Source organism: Penicillium chermesinum (genome assembly GCF_028974085.1).
Source record: "Penicillium chermesinum strain IBT 19713 chromosome Unknown utg000007l:1.0-2695246.0:1.0-2697696.0, whole genome shotgun sequence".
Taxonomy (NCBI): domain Eukaryota; kingdom Fungi; phylum Ascomycota; class Eurotiomycetes; order Eurotiales; family Aspergillaceae; genus Penicillium; species Penicillium chermesinum.
In genome coordinates this window covers 652,869-670,756 of record NW_026695317.1, presented here as the reverse complement: position 1 = coordinate 670,756, position 17,888 = coordinate 652,869, and the positions used below count along the sequence as shown (strand labels likewise).

The 17,888-nt window shown below is 51.9% G+C and overlaps 4 protein-coding genes across 4 annotated transcripts; 1 reads left to right on the top strand and 3 right to left on the bottom strand.

Moving 5' to 3' along the window:
- Positions 1 to 144: 144 nt before the first annotated feature.
- N7468_008971 (tetrafunctional fatty acid synthase subunit FAS1) lies at positions 145 to 6,464 on the bottom strand (the record flags this gene model as incomplete). Its single annotated transcript, XM_058478267.1, has 2 exons — positions 145 to 582; positions 675 to 6,464. The coding sequence occupies 2 exons, from the start codon at positions 6,462 to 6,464 to the stop codon at positions 145 to 147; spliced, it is 6,228 nt and encodes a 2,075-aa protein (XP_058326597.1).
- A 1,564-nt stretch (positions 6,465 to 8,028) lies between these two features.
- N7468_008970 (trifunctional fatty acid synthase subunit FAS2) lies at positions 8,029 to 13,743 on the top strand (the record flags this gene model as incomplete). The annotated part of the gene is made up of 3 exons (XM_058478266.1): positions 8,029 to 8,554; positions 8,625 to 13,567; positions 13,633 to 13,743. The coding sequence occupies 3 exons, from the start codon at positions 8,029 to 8,031 to the stop codon at positions 13,741 to 13,743; spliced, it is 5,580 nt and encodes a 1,859-aa protein (XP_058326596.1).
- Positions 13,744 to 14,306: 563 nt separating this feature from the next.
- N7468_008969 (tRNA (guanine26-N2)-dimethyltransferase) lies at positions 14,307 to 16,403 on the bottom strand (the record flags this gene model as incomplete). The annotated part of the gene is made up of 1 exon (XM_058478265.1): positions 14,307 to 16,403. The coding sequence occupies one exon, from the start codon at positions 16,401 to 16,403 to the stop codon at positions 14,307 to 14,309; it is 2,097 nt and encodes a 698-aa protein (XP_058326595.1).
- A 369-nt stretch (positions 16,404 to 16,772) lies between these two features.
- On the bottom strand, positions 16,773 to 17,842 carry N7468_008968 (MCP1 family protein; the record flags this gene model as incomplete). Its single annotated transcript, XM_058478264.1, has 2 exons — positions 16,773 to 17,563; positions 17,626 to 17,842. The coding sequence occupies 2 exons, from the start codon at positions 17,840 to 17,842 to the stop codon at positions 16,773 to 16,775; spliced, it is 1,008 nt and encodes a 335-aa protein (XP_058326594.1).
- Between the last annotated feature and the right edge of the window lie 46 nt (positions 17,843 to 17,888).

Below are 17,888 nucleotides of genomic sequence, written 5' to 3'. Positions count from 1 at the left end.
TCCGCCAAATATGAAGAGACATGTCACGTCATGACCGAGGTAAGACTGGGTCTTTCTATCATGGGAATAAAGATTAAGCGAGACAGGAGGGGGAATCACAGGGTACAAGAATATTAAGCGCGGGGCGCAGTCTCACTGCTCTCCTCATACTTGTCCCAGTTGGCCAGGATGGAGGCAATGCGGGGGGGAATTAGTCAACCGGTACACATCCTCGAAGTATTCCTTCGTTATCTGGAAGGGACGAGCCGTGACGTTGGGAATATACTTGTCGATCAGCTTGCTGGGGTCGATGGTGGTCTTGTTGATCTTCTTCAGCAAAAAGGACCGGAAAGGCTTGACACCAGAGCGCAGGAAAGTGCTGTGGAACGGCACGTCGATACCCTTGAGTGGGATTGTCGCAAAGCCACGCTCGAGTTCGATAGGCTTAGGCTTGGCTTCGGTCTGCTTCGCACACTCCTTGATCATGGTCACAAGGTGAGCCTTGACATCCTCAAGTGACATGCTCTGCATGAGAGCGGGAATGTCAATGTTCTGAGCCTTGAGGTAGTTCAGCAGGTTGGTAAGGCAGTCAAGAGCACGGTTCTAAGTTGGGTATTAGTATACAGATAGATACGAGAAAGGCTCATGCAAAAGCATGGTCATTAGAAAGAGGATTATCAATGGGGGATACTCACGTCACCAGCAGCAACATATTGCATGTTGGCCACGTTGTAGTTGACAATCTCCAGTAGCCAGCCAGTCTCCTCAGCAATGTTTTCCACGACATACTGTAGGGCCTGCTCGTTGAAGGTCTTGGAGATACGGCTAGGGTTGACGGCGGACATGGAGTAGTTTGAACGACCTTGCTCGTCACGCTCGACAGCGACCTGCATGGTCAGGCCACGATAGAACACGACAGAGACCAAGCTCTCAATAGGCATAACATCGGCCAAAGCAGCCAGGGCAGAGTATTCACCAAGAGAGTGACCAGCGAAGCTACTGGCACGTTGGACTAGGCCCTTGGAAGACATGTCCTCGAAGCTAGCCTTCTCCATTAGAGTCAAAGCAGGCTGGGTGAACTGTGTTGCTGACAATAGACCCGTGGGGGAGCGATATGTGTACGAGGCAGTGGTCTCATCAACCTCCTTGAAAATCTTCTCCGACTTGATGGAGCCGTCAGGGTTGACTGATTCGAAGGTCATGGCCATGTAGTTCTGGCGAATGGCCTTGCCACGTGGACCGCCGAAGTAGACAGTCAACTCCTTAGGATTGTTCTTGACAATGTCAATGATAGAAAGACCGTAGTTCTCGATGAAGTGGCGATCGGCACGATCCCAAACCTCCTTGGCAACAGGGCTGCTGGCATAAAGCTCCATACCCATGCCCTGCTCTTGAGAACCCTGACCAGTGAAGACGTAAGAGGTTACAGGCTGTTCAACCTCTGCCTCACCAAGGAGCACCTTGTCCTCCGTTTCTTTGTTGCTGACCTCGACCTTGATGATTTTGCGACCGGCAATCATGCCAACATGCTGCAACTTGACAGTGATCACATCATTCGGCAAGACCATGCCAACCAATGAGACATGGAAGCCACGGACACGTCCTATATTATTCTCGGCCGCCCAAGTCTCCACGAAGCTACGCACAGCAGCACTGCTGTACATTCCATGGGTAATCGTGCCGGGAAGGTTGGCGTAGCTGGAGAAGACACGCGAAACGTGGATGGGGTTGTAGTCACCAGAGACACGAGCATAGGTCTCGTTGGAAGCTGGAGCACGCAGTTCCAGAGGCGTCTTACCACCCAGAGGAATAGGGTTCTCAAAATAAACTGGCTGCTCAATCGAAGTACCGTTGCGCTGCAAGTAATCAATGACAGGGTTGCCATGGGAAGTACCGGCTTCGTACTCTACAGAGGCAACCTGGATGACTTCTTTGGTAGGCAGCTCGAGTTGAACCTGACCGACAGTTTGAACATTGCTAAAAACATCCGTGTTCTTGAAGTGAATCAAGCTCTGTAGACGGAAGGTGAGGGTTTGGCCCAGCAGCTCCAAGTCAGGCTCATCCACGCGGAACCATTCCTTAGAGCGAAGGATAGCAACGTCACGGCTGGTAGCCAGGTGTACCTGAATAGGCACCTCCTCCTTGCGTTGGAAGGTATTCTCAAAGTCGGTATACACGCCACGGTACAAGAATTGACTAGTGACGTGCATGATCTCTTTACCGTCACGCTTGATAGTACCACAAACCTCGACCATCTTGCCAGAATCCTGGTTGATCACGGCATTGATCTGAGCAGTGGTATCCAGAACATCGCCGACCTTGAGAGGTTGAGCACCTGGCACCATCTTGAAACCGTTTGACAAGTGAACAAGCTTCAGCAAGTCACCGTCGATAGTGCGAGGGAAGATTGGCTTTGTAATGGCCTTCCAGCCAGCTACAATGGCGAAATCCATGGGAGCAAAAACCTCCTTTCCAGGACGGTCGACAAAAGCTTCGCCGGTATTGCCAACGGCATGGACGAAGTCTGCGACGGCTTGGGAAGTGATAGTGCTCTGGCCACCATTGAAGATCGCTGTGGTGGGAGTGTCAAAGGGCACATCCTTGTTGCCAAACCAGATTCGGTAGTAGAACTCCTTGATGCGGTCATTGCGGTCTCCCATCACCTCACGGATAGGGGCGTATCCAGTCTCCGGGTGGTAAGTGAAGAGGAATGTCAAGGGAACAACACCCCCTTCGGCAGTTCGGCCTTCAAACAGAGTGAGACAGATTTGATTCTTCTCATTGAGTTTGGCCTCAACTGTCTTCACCAACTTTCCAGACTGGTAAGGTTCACGAACGCTGACAACAGTCTTGGCAGTGTCGTTGGGGTTGGCGATTTCAACGAAAAGGCCAGCAGTGGGAGCCACGATTCGCTTCAGAGGGTTTGTCTGGAAACGGTGGCCTTGTACAAAGACCTCAGTCTGGAACAGTGCATGGCGCCAGGAGTACTTGTCCCCGGCTAGCAGGCGAAGCCAGCGGTCCAAGTCCGGCAAGTCAGCAGAGGACGATGAAAGACGGAAGCTGACCTTGTTGGCCTCCTCCAAGATTGTGAGGCCTTCCAGCTCCGACTCGTCTTCGGTATCGATGAGTTTGCCTCCAAAGTATTCAATCACGGGAATCTTAGTCTTGTCGCCACCGTACACATCGCGGAGCAAGCCTGCAATGTGACCGTGGTGGACACCTTCCAAGATGTCCTTGACAGGCTCATCAATGGAGGTAGAGAAACGAGCAGCCATAGGACCTTGCAGAATACAGGTACGACCGACATCTTGACCAACGACTGCTTCGAGGTCCTCGCTCTGCCAGAGAGAGTCCTTCTTGAAGAAATACTCGAAGTTTTCATCAAGGGAAGGAACGAAGGGAACAGGCTTCTGTCCGCGACGCTGGCAAAGAAGAAGGAAGTGCTGAACGTCTTGCGCGTTGATCAGCTGGGTCGCAGCCTCGGGGTAGGCGGCGAGGATGTTATCGATAGCCGGGTAAGGGGTGTTCAACTCGGAGTAGTTCTGCAGCAGAGAAGCCTGGCCATTCGCGGTGGTGAAACGCTCCTCAACACGACGCAAGAAGTCTCCAGTAAGGCGCTTCAACGAGTCATCAATCCATCGAGACTCGTGCTTCACATACATGAGTTCGACCATACGATGAACAACTTCGCTGTAAGTCATATCCTCTAAATCGACAGTCTCTCCCGCAGCATTGCGACCAAACCAGACCTTCTGGAAATCATCATTGAGCTTTTTGATGATGTAGTCGCGCTTCTTCTTGAGTTCAGGGACTCGCTTGGCCTTGTCGAGCTTGAAGATCGTCTGGTCCATCTCCTGCCAGAACAGAACACCACGGGTTGCGAGCTTATGGATAGGCTCACCCATTTCAGACAAGACAGTGATCACACCACCTGCCGCACCCTTGTAGGTCTTCTCCCACTCAGAATCGCCGACACCTGGGGCATCAACGATAGCCTGCTTGGCGTTCTTTGAAGTGTGTGCTTCCTTGGCGACCATCATACGGCTACCGAACATACATCCATCAAAGGGCATTGCAGGGTATCCATACTTAGCAGACCAAGCACCAGTGAGGTATGGATAAGTATCCTCAGCCCCGCCGAAACCACTGCCGGCCACAAGAACAATGTTCTCTTGCTTGCGCAAGCGACCATACATCTGAAGGATAGGTTGATGGAAGTCCTCGAAGGAATGGTGACCACCACCTCGGCCGCCAGTCCACTGAAGAATAACAGGGAACTTAGGGTTGGCCTTGGCGATATTGATCACTTGTTGAATAGCATCGGCGGATCCAGGCTTGAAGGCAATGTGACGGAGGCCTAGGGTCTGAATGTATTCATTGGCGACTTCAATGGAAGGCACACCTGCACCAATAGAGAGACCCTCAATAGGCACACCATCGGCCCGAAGGCGGCCGATAAGAGGGATCTGCCAGCCCATAGCACGAGGATTGACATAGATCAGGTTGACAGTGATTCCACGGCCAGGTGGGATAGCCTTTTCGATCTTAGTGACGGCTTCGGTCATAGTCTTGGCGTTGTAGTAACCACCACCGGCCAACTCAATGTGATATCCCGCGTTCATTGTAGCGACCACAAAATCCCAAGGAACGGTAGTGGGGGTCATTGCAGCCACCATCACAGGAGGGATACCCAGAAGACGGCTCAGCTTGGTGTCAACGTAAGTCTCACCGGTAGAGGTCTGAATCAACCGGGGTCCATGTTCCTTTACCCAGTCCACAGCGTACTTGACAGAGTGTTCGTCACGGTCAAACAGCTCAGGTTTGTAGCCCACTTCGGCATTGGTACCGTCCATCTCCCCAGCTAATATGACTCGAACGCCAGTACCATCTTTGTTGCGGTTGGTGAGAACACCTAGACCAGAGATTCCACCGGGGCCGAAATCTATTATGTGGGTAGCACCAGGGAAAACTGTAGCTTGCTCCCAGTTGACGGGATCGTGAGTGATCATGCGGACCAAGGATGGAACGGCATTCTTGGCACCCAACTGACGAAGGTCTTCACCACTCTTGGTGTCGAACACGGCGATAGAGAAGGACGAGGCAGGAATCTCAATATCTTCCAAGTCGTCGAGGATGCGGTCATACGCAGAGGTGAGGTACTGGCTGTGGAAAGGAGCGGTGATTGGAAGGAATCGGTTGACAAAGCGAATCTTACGCTGTGTGAAGGGAATTCGGTTCTGGTCTAGTCCAGTCGGGGCCTTGACCTTGCGGAGACGAACGTTCAAACCGTAGAGAGAAATGGGGGGACCAGTCACCACAAAGTTACGCGCACTGTTCACCAGAGAGATGGCAATGTGGCGGTCTTCGGGTAAGTGCTGGTTAGTTGCGTCGATATGCCCCTGAACTGCAGCCCGAGAGAGATCACGGATAGAGAGCATAGGGGTCGGTACCCCTTCACCATGTTCAACGGAATCTTGAAGTACGGAAGGAGCAAGAGATGTACGAGGATAAGCTTGCTGGCTTCGCAAACCAATCCAGAAAAGCATGGTCAGAGCATTCTTTACCGATTGGCCGAATGACTCCCAGCTGGTGGCAGTGGCAATGGCAGCAGCGGTCACCACGCCCTGTGAGTGGCCAGTAGTTCCCCGAATACGCTCAAGCAGATCACCTGGTTGGCGCCCCAGAACCTTGCAGGTAACCATGTAGTGAGCCAGTTGCACTAAACCAATGAGGGGCAGACTGACGGGGGCGGAGACAAGATAATCGGTGTCTGGCTGAGAATCCCGATCCTGAAGCCACTGCATGATATCCAACCCCTTCGGGTAGAGCTTGCTCGCCTCAGGCTCTCGTGAGAGAGACTGCAGGAGCTCTGCAGAGGAAACGATAAGCTCCTCGACAAACGTGGAATAGGTGTTGTACACTGCGCGGAGTTCATCGAAGTACTCCTCAATATTGCCCTGACCACCAAAGACAGTGTAGATGCCGGCAGCTTCCTCAGAAGCAGCGCGGAAGAGCGCCGAATCATAAGGCTTGGTTGGGCGACCTGCAGCAGCTCGTCCGGCATAATAGGCCTCAACAACATGGTTCTTCTTGGAGACGATGCCTGGCAAGGCGGCCGCGACAGCGTGGACATCATTTCCGCGCATGAAAGCCCGCTCAAACTCATTAAGGACAAGCTTCAAAACCTCCAAGTAGCTTCCCTGGGCATCGTCTTCGCCTTCCTCGACCTCACTGGCCACATAGCCGATATAGCGAGCGACCAGCTCGGCGACGGAGGATGGTTCGTCATCCAGGGCCAATTCATCTGTGGGTTCGGGTAATGAGGCCGTCAAGGCGTCTTTTAACTGAGAGGCATGGAAATGGAGGGAGGTTGGCACGAGGAAAGAAAATTCGAGGGAGCCATGTGAGAGGATAAGAGGGCGGAGCGATTGCGAGGATCGAGGGGTATTGATGCCGGTCTGAGGACCGGTTGATGTGCCGTACATGGTGAAGATATGTTCCAGTTGGGCTCTTCAGTTTCTAGTCTCTCTCCTCATAAAGAGACCCAGGGGGTTCTCAGGAAACAATTGAGGATCTGGAGGGAAGAGCGATGATGTTAGCTCGGCGGGGGAATTTTTTTTGGAGCTTGGGCGTTTTGGCGGGAAGGTAAAGGGGGCTTAGTCTTGCCCCCGGATCGACACTCACCAGTCCTCCGGATTAAATAGATACAAGCGAGAAATACGAACAAAATCCAAAGAGAAAGGCAAGAAGATGTAGGAATCGAAAAAGTTAGAGAAACACCAGAGATGTCGGATGTCAGCAGAAAACGACGGACCCAGTAAAAAAAAAAGAACCGTAAGATACCCAAAAAAGAAAAAAAAGAAAAGCAGCCGCTGTTGAACTGTCGTACACCGGAAACGGTTTAGGGCGACGGGTTCAACAGGAATTTCGGTTTTTGCTCGGTGGAACAAAGTAATGAAAACCGTGTTGATTGGGGTTGTTGGGGAGAAATGCTTGTGTGTGATTGGTGGCGGCTGCGTGAGGAGGTATTGATGTACGGGGCATACGTGACAGCCGTACCTGACAGCTTTTGGAACTCTCTGTTACAGTACGTCCCTACGCTCCTGGGCCATTCGAGCGGGTCATGTTGATTTAGTATGGCTGGCCCATTCAACCCGGTCGTAAGGCTTCGCCCCCCCCCCCAACGGCCTCTCAACTGGATCGTGGTTGAGCGGAGGTTCTCTGCACCACGTGACTCCATCCCTGCTACGGGGCTGGTTTGAAGGCTAGGAAATTTATGACGAGAAAGTCTAATTATATCGTAAGCATCAAATCTAGTCATATTAGAAGATTTTAAGAGTACAAGTATTTCCATCGAACATGCCCTTATGTATCTAGTGTGTCATAATGCAGAAGCTGTAGTAGCAAAAACATAAACAACTCAATGTGTATAAACAAGTAGGGTGGGTGGATATCAACAGCTTGAAACTGGGGTTGATTACTACTATAGTATAAGGTAGCAACCCCCCAAACCCAACATATTCAGAGTCTCGCTGAGATGAATAATATGAAAATTCCAGATCTTTCCAACCATGTAAAAGTATTGATCGACTAATCTTAGTTTCGGCCGGGCTCCAAAAGCGCCCCCTCCCCCAAGGCTTTTCCTTAGCGTAGATTTTCCTTAGCGTTCCCCAATTACAGCCAATTACGATCCATTACAATCCAGTACTCAATACCAACGGGCTGACCGTACCCGGGACACTGACCGCCTGTCGGATCGGGCCTATCGCTTTCCCACCTTTTTTTTTTTGCTTGGATTCCTGGGATAATAGTGGCTCCCGTTTTTGGTGGTACCCTCGCAGCTTCTTCTCAGGCTGGGTTCTTCGCCTTCTCTCTTCTTCCCTCAGTCCCTTGTTTCTTTCTACCCTGTGTGTTTAATTTCAATTTTATTTGCTTTGGTGAGCCTCTAGAAGGCAGCTTGCGACCATTGTCTTTGTCGCACTCTCTACTCTAGGACGCGCTGTCCTGCCTCTTACATCCTAATACTCGATACCCTCATACTCCATCACCATGCGCCCAGAGATTGAACAAGAGCTGTCTCACACCTTACTGGTGGAGCTGCTTGCATACCAGTTTGCCTCCCCCGTTCGATGGATTGAAACTCAAGATGTTATTCTCGCCGAGCAACGCACTGAGCGGATCGTTGAGATTGGTCCCGCCGATACCCTCGGAGGCATGGCTCGTCGAACTCTCGCTTCCAAATACGAAGCCTACGATGCCGCTACTTCCGTACAACGTCAAATTCTTTGCTACAATAAAGACGCAAAGGAGATCTACTACGACGTCGACCCTATCGAGGAGGAAGAGCCAGCTGCTGAGACTCCAGCTGCCTCTGCCGCACCTGCTGCAGCAGCAGGTGCTCCAGTTCCAGCAGCAGCAGTAGCAGCTCCTCCACCTCCAAGTGCTGGTCCAGCCGCTGCAATTGCGGATGTGCCGGTGACAGCAGTCGACATTCTGCGTTCCCTCGTGGCCCAGAAGTTGAAGAAGGGTCTGGCCGATGTGCCATTAACAAAAGCTATCAAGGACCTTGTTGGAGGTATGTTACAACACCAAAACAGTTTGGTACTGTTCAATGGAGAGGAATGCCCGCTGACACTGGGGATCAGGTAAATCCACCCTACAGAACGAAATCCTGGGAGACCTCGGAAAAGAATTTGGCTCTACCCCAGAGAAGCCTGAAGACACTCCATTGGATGAGTTGGGTGCTTCGATGCAGGCGACCTTTAATGGTCAATTGGGCAAGCAGTCATCATCTCTAATTGCGCGTATGGTCGCCTCTAAAATGCCCGGTGGTTTTAATATTACTGCGGTTCGCAAATATCTCGAGACACGATGGGGCTTGGGCGCCGGCCGCCAGGACGGAGTGCTTCTGCTCGCCATCACCATGGAGCCGGCCTCCCGTCTCGGCTCGGATGCAGATGCCAAGGCCTTCCTTGATGACGTTGCCAACAAATATGCCGCAAGCGCTGGTGTCAATCTCTCAACCCCAGCTGCTGGCGGAGATAGCAGCGGCGGTAGCAGCGGCGGCATGATGATGGATCCTGCCGCCATCGATGCTCTGACCAAGGACCAACGGGCTCTGTTCAAGCAACAGCTCGAGGCTATTGCCCGTTACCTTAAGATGGATCTGCGTGCCGGTGATAAGGCTTTCATCACTTCACAAGAAACTCAAAAAGCCTTGCAGGCGCAGCTGGACCTGTGGCAGGCTGAGCACGGTGACTTCTACGCCTCGGGTATCGAACCCTCGTTCGACCCACTGAAGGCTCGTGTTTATGACTCCTCATGGAACTGGGCGCGCCAGGACGCCCTAAGCATGTACTACGATATCATTTTTGGCCGTTTGCAAGTGGTTGATCGCGAAATTGTCAGCCAGTGTATTCGCATCATGAACCGTTCCAACCCCCTCCTCCTCGACTTCATGCAATACCACATGGACAACTGCCCCACCGAACGTGGTGAGACCTACCAATTGGCCAAGGAGCTTGGTCAACAGCTCATTGAGAACTGCCGCGAGGTCATCAATGTTGCTCCTGTGTACAAGGATGTTGCCGTCCCTACAGGCCCTCAGACCACCATTGATGCCCGTGGTAACATCGGTTTCAAAGAGGTTGAGCGCCCCAGCGTGCGCAAGCTGGAACACTATGTAAAGCAGATGGCCAATGGCGGTCCTATCTCTGAGTACAGCAACCGTACTAAGGTTCAGCATGATCTTAAGAATGTTTACAAGCTCATGCGCAAGCAGCACCGTCTTTCCAAGGCCACACAGCTTCAATTTGACGCTCTCTACAAGGATGTCTTGCATGCTTTGAACATGAATGAGAACCAAATCATGCCCCCAGAGAACGGCACTGCCAAGAAAGGTCGCAACGGATTCAAGCGTACGCCCACCCGCCCTGGCAAGGTTGAAACCATTCCTTTCTTGCACTTGAAGAAAAAGTCCGAGCACGGCTGGGACTACAACAAGAAGCTCACCGGTATCTATTTGAACGTATTGGAATCGGCGGCAGCCTCTGGTCTTACTTTCCAGGACAAGTATGTTCTTATGACCGGTGCTGGTGCTGGTTCCATTGGTGCCGAGGTTCTGCAAGGCCTTATTAGCGGTGGAGCCAAGGTCGTTGTTACTACCAGTCGCTTCTCTCGCGAGGTGACTGAATACTACCAGGCCATGTACGCGCGCTACGGCGCTCGTGGATCTCAACTCGTCGTTGTACCTTTCAACCAGGGTAGCCAGCAAGATGTGCAGGCTCTGGTCGACTACATCTACGACAACAAGAAGGGTCTTGGCTGGGACCTGGACTTCGTGGTTCCTTTCGCTGCCATTCCTGAAAACGGTCGTGAAATCGACTCAATTGATTCCAAATCCGAGCTTGCCCACCGTATTATGCTCACAAATTTGCTCCGTCTTCTGGGCGCCATCAAGACTCAGAAGCAGGCTCACGGTTTTGAGACTCGTCCGGCTCAGGTTGTCTTGCCCCTTTCTCCCAATCATGGCACTTTCGGAAACGATGGTTTGTACTCCGAATCCAAACTTGCCCTTGAGACACTTTTCAACCGCTGGTACTCCGAGAACTGGAGCAACTACCTCACCATCTGTGGTGCCGTCATCGGATGGACCCGTGGTACTGGCCTGATGGGCGGAAATAATATGACCGCTGAGGGTGTTGAGAAGCTTGGTGTGCGAACTTTCTCCCAGCAGGAAATGGCTTTCAATCTCTTGGGTCTGATGTCTCCGGCCATCGTCAACCTCTGCCAACTTGATCCCGTTTGGGCTGATCTGAACGGTGGCCTTCAGTTCATCCCCGATCTCAAGGGATTGATGACCAAGCTCCGTACTGAAATCATGGAGACCAGCGATATTCGCCAGGCTGTCATCAAGGAGACTGCCATCGAACAGAAGGTTGTAAATGGCGAAGACAGCGGCGTTTTGTACCAAAAAGTTGTTGCCGAGCCTCGCGCCAACATCAAGTTCGAATTCCCCAAGCTCCCCGACTGGGAAAAAGAGGTCAAGCCCATCAACGAATCTCTCAAGGGTATGGTGAACCTCGACAAGGTTGTCGTGGTCACTGGTTTCTCCGAGGTCGGCCCCTGGGGTAACTCTCGTACTCGTTGGGAGATGGAAGCCTACGGCAAATTCTCGCTTGAGGGCTGTGTTGAAATGGCTTGGATCATGGGTCTGATTAAGCACCACAACGGACCTCTCAAGGGCAAGGCCTACTCTGGCTGGGTCGATGGTAAGACGGGCGAACCTGTCGATGACAAGGATGTCAAGCCTAAGTACGAGAAGCACATCCTTGAACACTCCGGTATCCGTCTTATCGAGCCTGAGCTTTTCAAGGGATACGATCCCAAGCAGAAGCAGCTATTGCAAGAGATTGTTATCCAAGAGGATCTCGAGCCCTTCGAGGCCTCGAAGGAGACCGCTGAAGAGTTCAAGCGTGCGCATGGTGACAAGGTTGAGATCTTCGAGATTCCGGAATCAGGCGAGTTTACTGTTCGCTTGCGGAAGGGTGCCAATCTCCTTATTCCCAAGGCCCTCCAGTTTGACCGTCTTGTCGCCGGTCAAATCCCCACGGGCTGGGATGCCCGCCGCTATGGTATCCCTGAGGACATCATTGAACAGGTGGACCCTGTCACTCTGTTTGTCCTTGTCTGTACTGTCGAGTCCATGCTCTCTGCCGGTGTCACTGACCCATATGAGTTCTACAAGTATGTCCACCTCTCTGAGGTTGGTAACTGTATCGGTTCTGGCATTGGTGGTACTCACGCTCTACGTGGAATGTACAAGGACCGTTTCCTTGACAAGCCCCTGCAGAAGGATATCCTGCAGGAGTCTTTCATCAACACCATGAGTGCTTGGGTCAACATGTTGCTCCTGTCATCCACTGGTCCTATCAAGACCCCTGTCGGTGCTTGTGCCACTGCCGTTGAGTCCGTCGACATCGGCTACGAGACTATTGTCGAGGGCAAGGCTCGTGTCTGCTTCGTCGGTGGTTTTGATGACTTCCAGGAGGAAGGCTCATACGAGTTCGCCAACATGAAAGCCACCAGTAATGCCGAGGATGAGTTTGCTCACGGCCGTACTCCTCAAGAGATGTCCCGACCAACTACCACCACCCGTGCCGGTTTCATGGAGTCGCAAGGTTGCGGTATGCAGCTTATTATGAGTGCTCAGCTTGCGTTGGACATGGGTCTTCCTATCCACGGCATCATTGCTCTAACGACCACTGCCACTGACAAGATCGGTCGATCTGTTCCTGCTCCAGGTCAGGGTGTCCTCACCACTGCTCGTGAGAACCCTGGCAAATTCCCGTCTCCTCTGTTGGATATCAAGTACCGTCGCCGCCAGTTGGATCTACGCAAGAAGCAGATTAAGGAGTGGCAAGAATCGGAGCTCATGTACCTGCAAGAGGAAGTTGATGCTATGAAGGCTCTGGGTGATGAGACTTTCAATGCGTCTGAGTTCATGCAAGAGCGTGCTCAGCATATCGAGCGCGAGGCCACTCGTCAGGAGAAGGATGCCCAGTTCTCTCTGGGCAACAACTTCTGGAAGCAGGATTCGCGCATCGCTCCTCTGCGTGGTGCTTTGGCCACTTGGGGCCTGACTGTCGATGATATCGGTGTCGCCTCCTTCCACGGTACTTCTACTGTTGCCAATGACAAGAACGAATCGGATGTCATCTGTCAGCAACTCAAGCACCTTGGCCGTAAGAAGGGTAATGCCGTCATGGGTATCTTCCAGAAGTACCTCACCGGGCACCCCAAGGGTGCTGCTGGTGCCTGGATGTTCAACGGCTGTTTGCAAGTCCTAGACAGCGGTCTCGTGCCTGGCAACCGGAATGCGGATAACGTTGACAAGGTCATGGAGAAGTTCGATTACATTGTGTACCCCAGCCGCAGTATCCAAACTGATGGTATCAAGGCATTCTCCGTTACATCCTTCGGTTTCGGTCAGAAGGGTGCCCAAGTTATTGGTGTCCATCCTAAGTACCTGTTTGCCACTCTTGACAAGTCCCAATACGAGACTTACAAGACTAAGGTGGAGTCCCGGCAGAAGAAGGCCTACCGCTTCTTCCACAATGGCCTGATCAACAACAGCATCTTCGTGGCGAAGAGCAAGGCTCCTTATGAGGATGAGCTCCAAAGCAAGGTCTTCCTTAATCCTGATTACCGTGTCAGTGTTGACAAGAAGACCTCCGAGTTGAAGTACTCTTCAGCTCCTCCAAAGGCTGAGCAACCCAACGAGAAGAGCACCCGTGAGGTTGTCGAGTCACTTGCGAAGGCCAGCGCTGCAGAGAACTCAAAGGTTGGTGTTGATGTTGAGAACATCGATGCCGTCAACATTGACAATGATACATTTGTTGAGCGTAACTTCACTGCCAGCGAGCAGGAGTACTGCCGCAAGGCTGCTTCTCCCCAGTCTTCTTTTGCTGGACGCTGGAGTGCCAAGGAAGCAGTGTTCAAATCCTTGGGTGTCAGCAGCAAGGGTGCCGGTGCGGCCCTGAAGGAGATTGAGATCACGAGTGACGCTACCGGCGCCCCCTTGGTGAACGTAAGTTTTGGATCAGGTTGATTTCCCTCATTTCAACGTTGACACTAACCTTGAACCCTCTCTAGCTCCACGGTGCCGCCGCAGCCGCAGCTAAGCAGGCAGGCGTCAAGTCTGTCACTGTCAGCATCAGCCACAGTGAATCACAGGCTGTCGCCGTTGCAGTTTCACAGTTCTAGGCATCTGATTGTTGTGATTCCCGACCTCCTTCCGACCTCCTTCCCCATCTCATGTTTACATATGCATGATGCGAAAAGAAGCCAAATATTCATTTGTTCCTCTCTTGGCGCGCTGCTTTACATTTCCTGAGACGTGACGATTGTGATCTATGTTTTCTTTCGCCCTTTTGTTTTAAACTCGAGTCGGCTTCGTCTACTGGCTCGTTGGTGTTCATACTGGGATTAATGATATGTCATAATGTTGTTTGTTTACAATTCATCAATAGACAATCGTAGCATCCTGTAGCATCCTGATTGCAGTACTAGTACAGCCAAGAGTTGAACTATTATCAACTCAGTATCAAGACTTGTAGAAATTTACTAGTCATGCCCAGGTTGGAGCTTCAAGCTTGTGTTTTTTGAAGAGTAACATCCATCACACGTGGTTTCCTAGCGAAAGTAAGCTACTTCATGCCAGACCCTGATGATCTATGTTGACAACCAGGTACTAGTAGGCAGCATCTGGATAATTCCCATTGGGGGGAACGGAGGGTTTGTATGATACACATGGAGACAAATTCAACTCATTCTGCTTGGTTCGAAGTTACCGTAGCACGATTCAGCGGTCCCCAATTTGCTCGAGGATTCATCTGGTACCTCACCAAGCGTTTCTTGGATTGAGCCGCTGATGCTTCCCGACCCAGAGCGCTGTCAAACCTAATATCGAGTGTACTATAATGAGCTTTCTCTGGGGCATTTGACTCAGGATGCTCCTGTGGTGCAGTATCATTTGGCTGACCCTCTGATTTGTTGGCTTCAGAAAAGGGCACGGCAGAACGAGGGCTGGATCGGTAAAGGGAGGCTTCGATCTTCGTGATCAACTCATCCGCGTCGCGCCCAGACTCAACGGCCGCGAGAAGATTTTTCTTGAGCAAAGCCAGTCTAGAGTCTCCATCATGTACTTTGCGCAAGTTCTCACGGCTCTTGCTCATGATCGCGGCGGCAGCTGTGCCGGGCTTCAGGCTTGATTCCTTAATAGGGGAATGTTGGCGGACCCACTCACGCATCACTTCCCAGACGACAGTCCAGGGCGCGTCGGTTCGAATTGAATTCGCTCTAGCGTGGCTACGTGTAGAACGGTAGCCGATGGAATGTAATGCGCCGCGAAACTTGTCAGCGGGAACAGTAGTGCAACGTAAGATGCGCGAGAGATTGCTAAGGGTCATGAAGAAGGGGTAAGGGTCTCTAGCGGTTGGGTCTGATCGTGGAATGATAGCTGGGTACTCGGAGTCTTGGGGATTTGCCTCTGCAGCTTCAGAAGTGATGGCGTCCAAGTCCTCCTCGAGGGCTGTGGTCAACATACCTTCGATACGAGGAATGGTTTGGTATGTCTCAGGGTCAAGGTCGGGGAGGATACCAAGAATCTTTTGGATAAAATGGGTGTTGTGAAGCTTACCACCCCACATAGGACCTGCGAGGTGTGTTTTGAATCCGCAATGTTCACAGTGTGGGCCAGCAGTAGGCGCTTGGGCTAGCCCAAAGTGGTGAACTGGGTTGCCTTTACGGTCAAGCTTTGATTTGGCCACAGCCAATGGTTGTGTAGTCCAAGCACCGCATCCAGAGTCACAGTTATAGACCACCATAGTGTTGCTGGCAAGGAACTTGACCTGCGCTGGAGAGTTATAAACGCGTACGAAAACACGAGCATAGAAATCAATCGATAGGGAAAGAAGTGGCTCGATAGACATTCCATATCTAGCGGCTGAAATAGCAATGCTATTCAGAATCAGGCGTAGTCCGCCTTCATGCGATTGGGGGCCTTTGATAGGAACGCCGCCATAGAGTGCATATGCCTTTTCTGCGTAGCCAGTAGAGGCCCAGACACCAGCATCCGTGCAGGTCACACATAGGAGCCCTCCGTCTCTAACGGCCTGGACTGCGGCATCTGTAAAAGGAGCCGCCGTGCCATACGGATCCAGATCAATGACGTCGAATTTTTGCGCCGGGCCGCAGCCATACATGAAAGCGCGTGCGTCGCCTAAATTAGGCTGGATCCGGCCCTCTAGTTTATTATAGCCGATGTTCGTCTTCATAGAATCAATTGCCGAGGTCGACAAATCGTTGGCCACAACCTTAGTAACCATTGGCAATTCCGAAGCATATCGAAGGGCCCGTAAACCGGTAGCAGACAGCGCATCCAAGACTTTGAATGAGTGACCAGGGAGGGCCACTGGCTGTTGCTTGCCATTCTGTGTCTGTTCCCCAGAAGCGCTTGTGACAATCTCTGGGGAGTCTGAGTTGGCTTCTTCGTCTTCTTTTATGCCCAGCCTTTTTGCGACAGGTTCTTGTGTGTTGTCTTCGCCCTCGCGTTTACGCTTCGTACCTTGTTCCGCACTATTGTCTGTGCCACGTTTCTGGTTCCTCTTCGCCAGTCTTTGCTTCCTTTGGTCGACAGTGTGTTCTCCGAAGGCGCGAATGGCCAGTACGCTCAGGTCTCGGTTGAACTGTTGGATGGGGTTGTAGAAGACCGATTGGGATTCGTCGTTGGATTTGAGGTCTTTCTTTGTTCCCGTTGCAGCTGCCTCTTGAGCAGGCGGGTTGAGTATGTACGCAAGACCCTCCTTAATTACATTGTACTCTGCGCCGCAATAGTTCACTCGTTGGTTCTTGGGGTTCTCCATGGCGGGCGACTGGCAAAAAGAGCGAGTGGGTTGGTAAGGCTTGAGAAACCGAGTGCTGTTGGACAATTTATAGGCAAATGCGCATCGTGGAATGCAGAACACAGCTGGTTGTCTAGGCGAGAAGATCATGAGTAAAGGTTGCGTACCCCAAGTGAAAATGTCCAGTCGCGCCTTTGCGGGAAAAAAATTACGCGCACGGACCAAGTGCTGTTGATGAAGTAGACGAGGAAATCCACTACAATCTACTAGAGATCCAAATGAACAGTGACCATTTATTAGTAGAAGTATTAATACTAGGTTATTCAAGATTACATCTAGAGTACAGAGTGATATTATATGCATGGAAGATCCCCCGAATCCGATCTCTCGTCACAGCCACGCGCCAATCACTGGAACGTGACTGTACATGTTATTCCACCCTTGAGCCTCCCAACCCGCAGCAAGACCAGCACGGCCGACAATTCCAAGGGCACCAGCAAGCCAGAATGCTGCTCCAGCTACCGCGATGCCATTGACAGTCCACCACATCTTGCGCTGTCGCCTAGTGCGGTCAACGCTCTCCGAACTTCCCAAAAGACCTTCCAGCGAGCCTTTGCTCGTGTGTCTACGATCAGTGCGGGCAGTAGTGACCCTCCAGCCCATCCAAGTGGCCCATCCTCCCACAAAGTGCCAGACACTTGAAGTGACAAACATCAGATAGAAGATATTCCAGAACACTGGGCTGCGCGCGATACCATGGGCCACATACCCGAGTCCCACGCCAGAGCTACCACCCTCAATCAATAATGGGGTAGCGCGGTTGACAAGCACATGCAGACAGAGCAGTGGTGCCAGTATGTATCCAGCGCGGGCTTGGAGGGAAACCCTAGGCCAAGACGATAGAAGACTTCGTTGAGCGCGAGTCTCTGCGCCATACAGGCGAGCGCGCCGCGAGCCACGGATGTTTCGAAGAGCAATGCCAGAGACAATATGCGTGATGATGGGGATCGTCAAGAAGATGTGCTCCAATCCGGGCGCTTGGTAAATTGGTCGCGTGAGTAGAAGATACGACTCGCTAGCGGGCACAGAGCGAGTCGCCAGCGGGATCAAGGAGGTGTTCACAAAGTGGAGAAAAGAGAATACCGTGGGAGGGTATGTAGAGTACTTTTGAAGGCCGGAAACTGTATTGTTTGTTAGCACCTTGGGGCACTTTCCAACGACTTCCGAAAGGCACTTCACGTACGAAGTGCATCCCATCGATGAGGCCGAAGACCCAGCACCGGTCTTGGGAAGCCGCATGTCCTCGATCGCTTCTCTTCTGGTCTGGGGAAATATTCGCCTGCTCCGAGTTCCACGCTCGGGTCTCCCAAGTCCTCGTGCACAGGGGAAGGATCCAGCTCTTGCATAGAGATGATCGACTTCGCGTCGATGTCCACCGGTTTAGGGTCTCGAGAATCCATAATATTGGCTTTTGGTGTTTGAATTGAAAGTCAAAAAAAAAAAGGA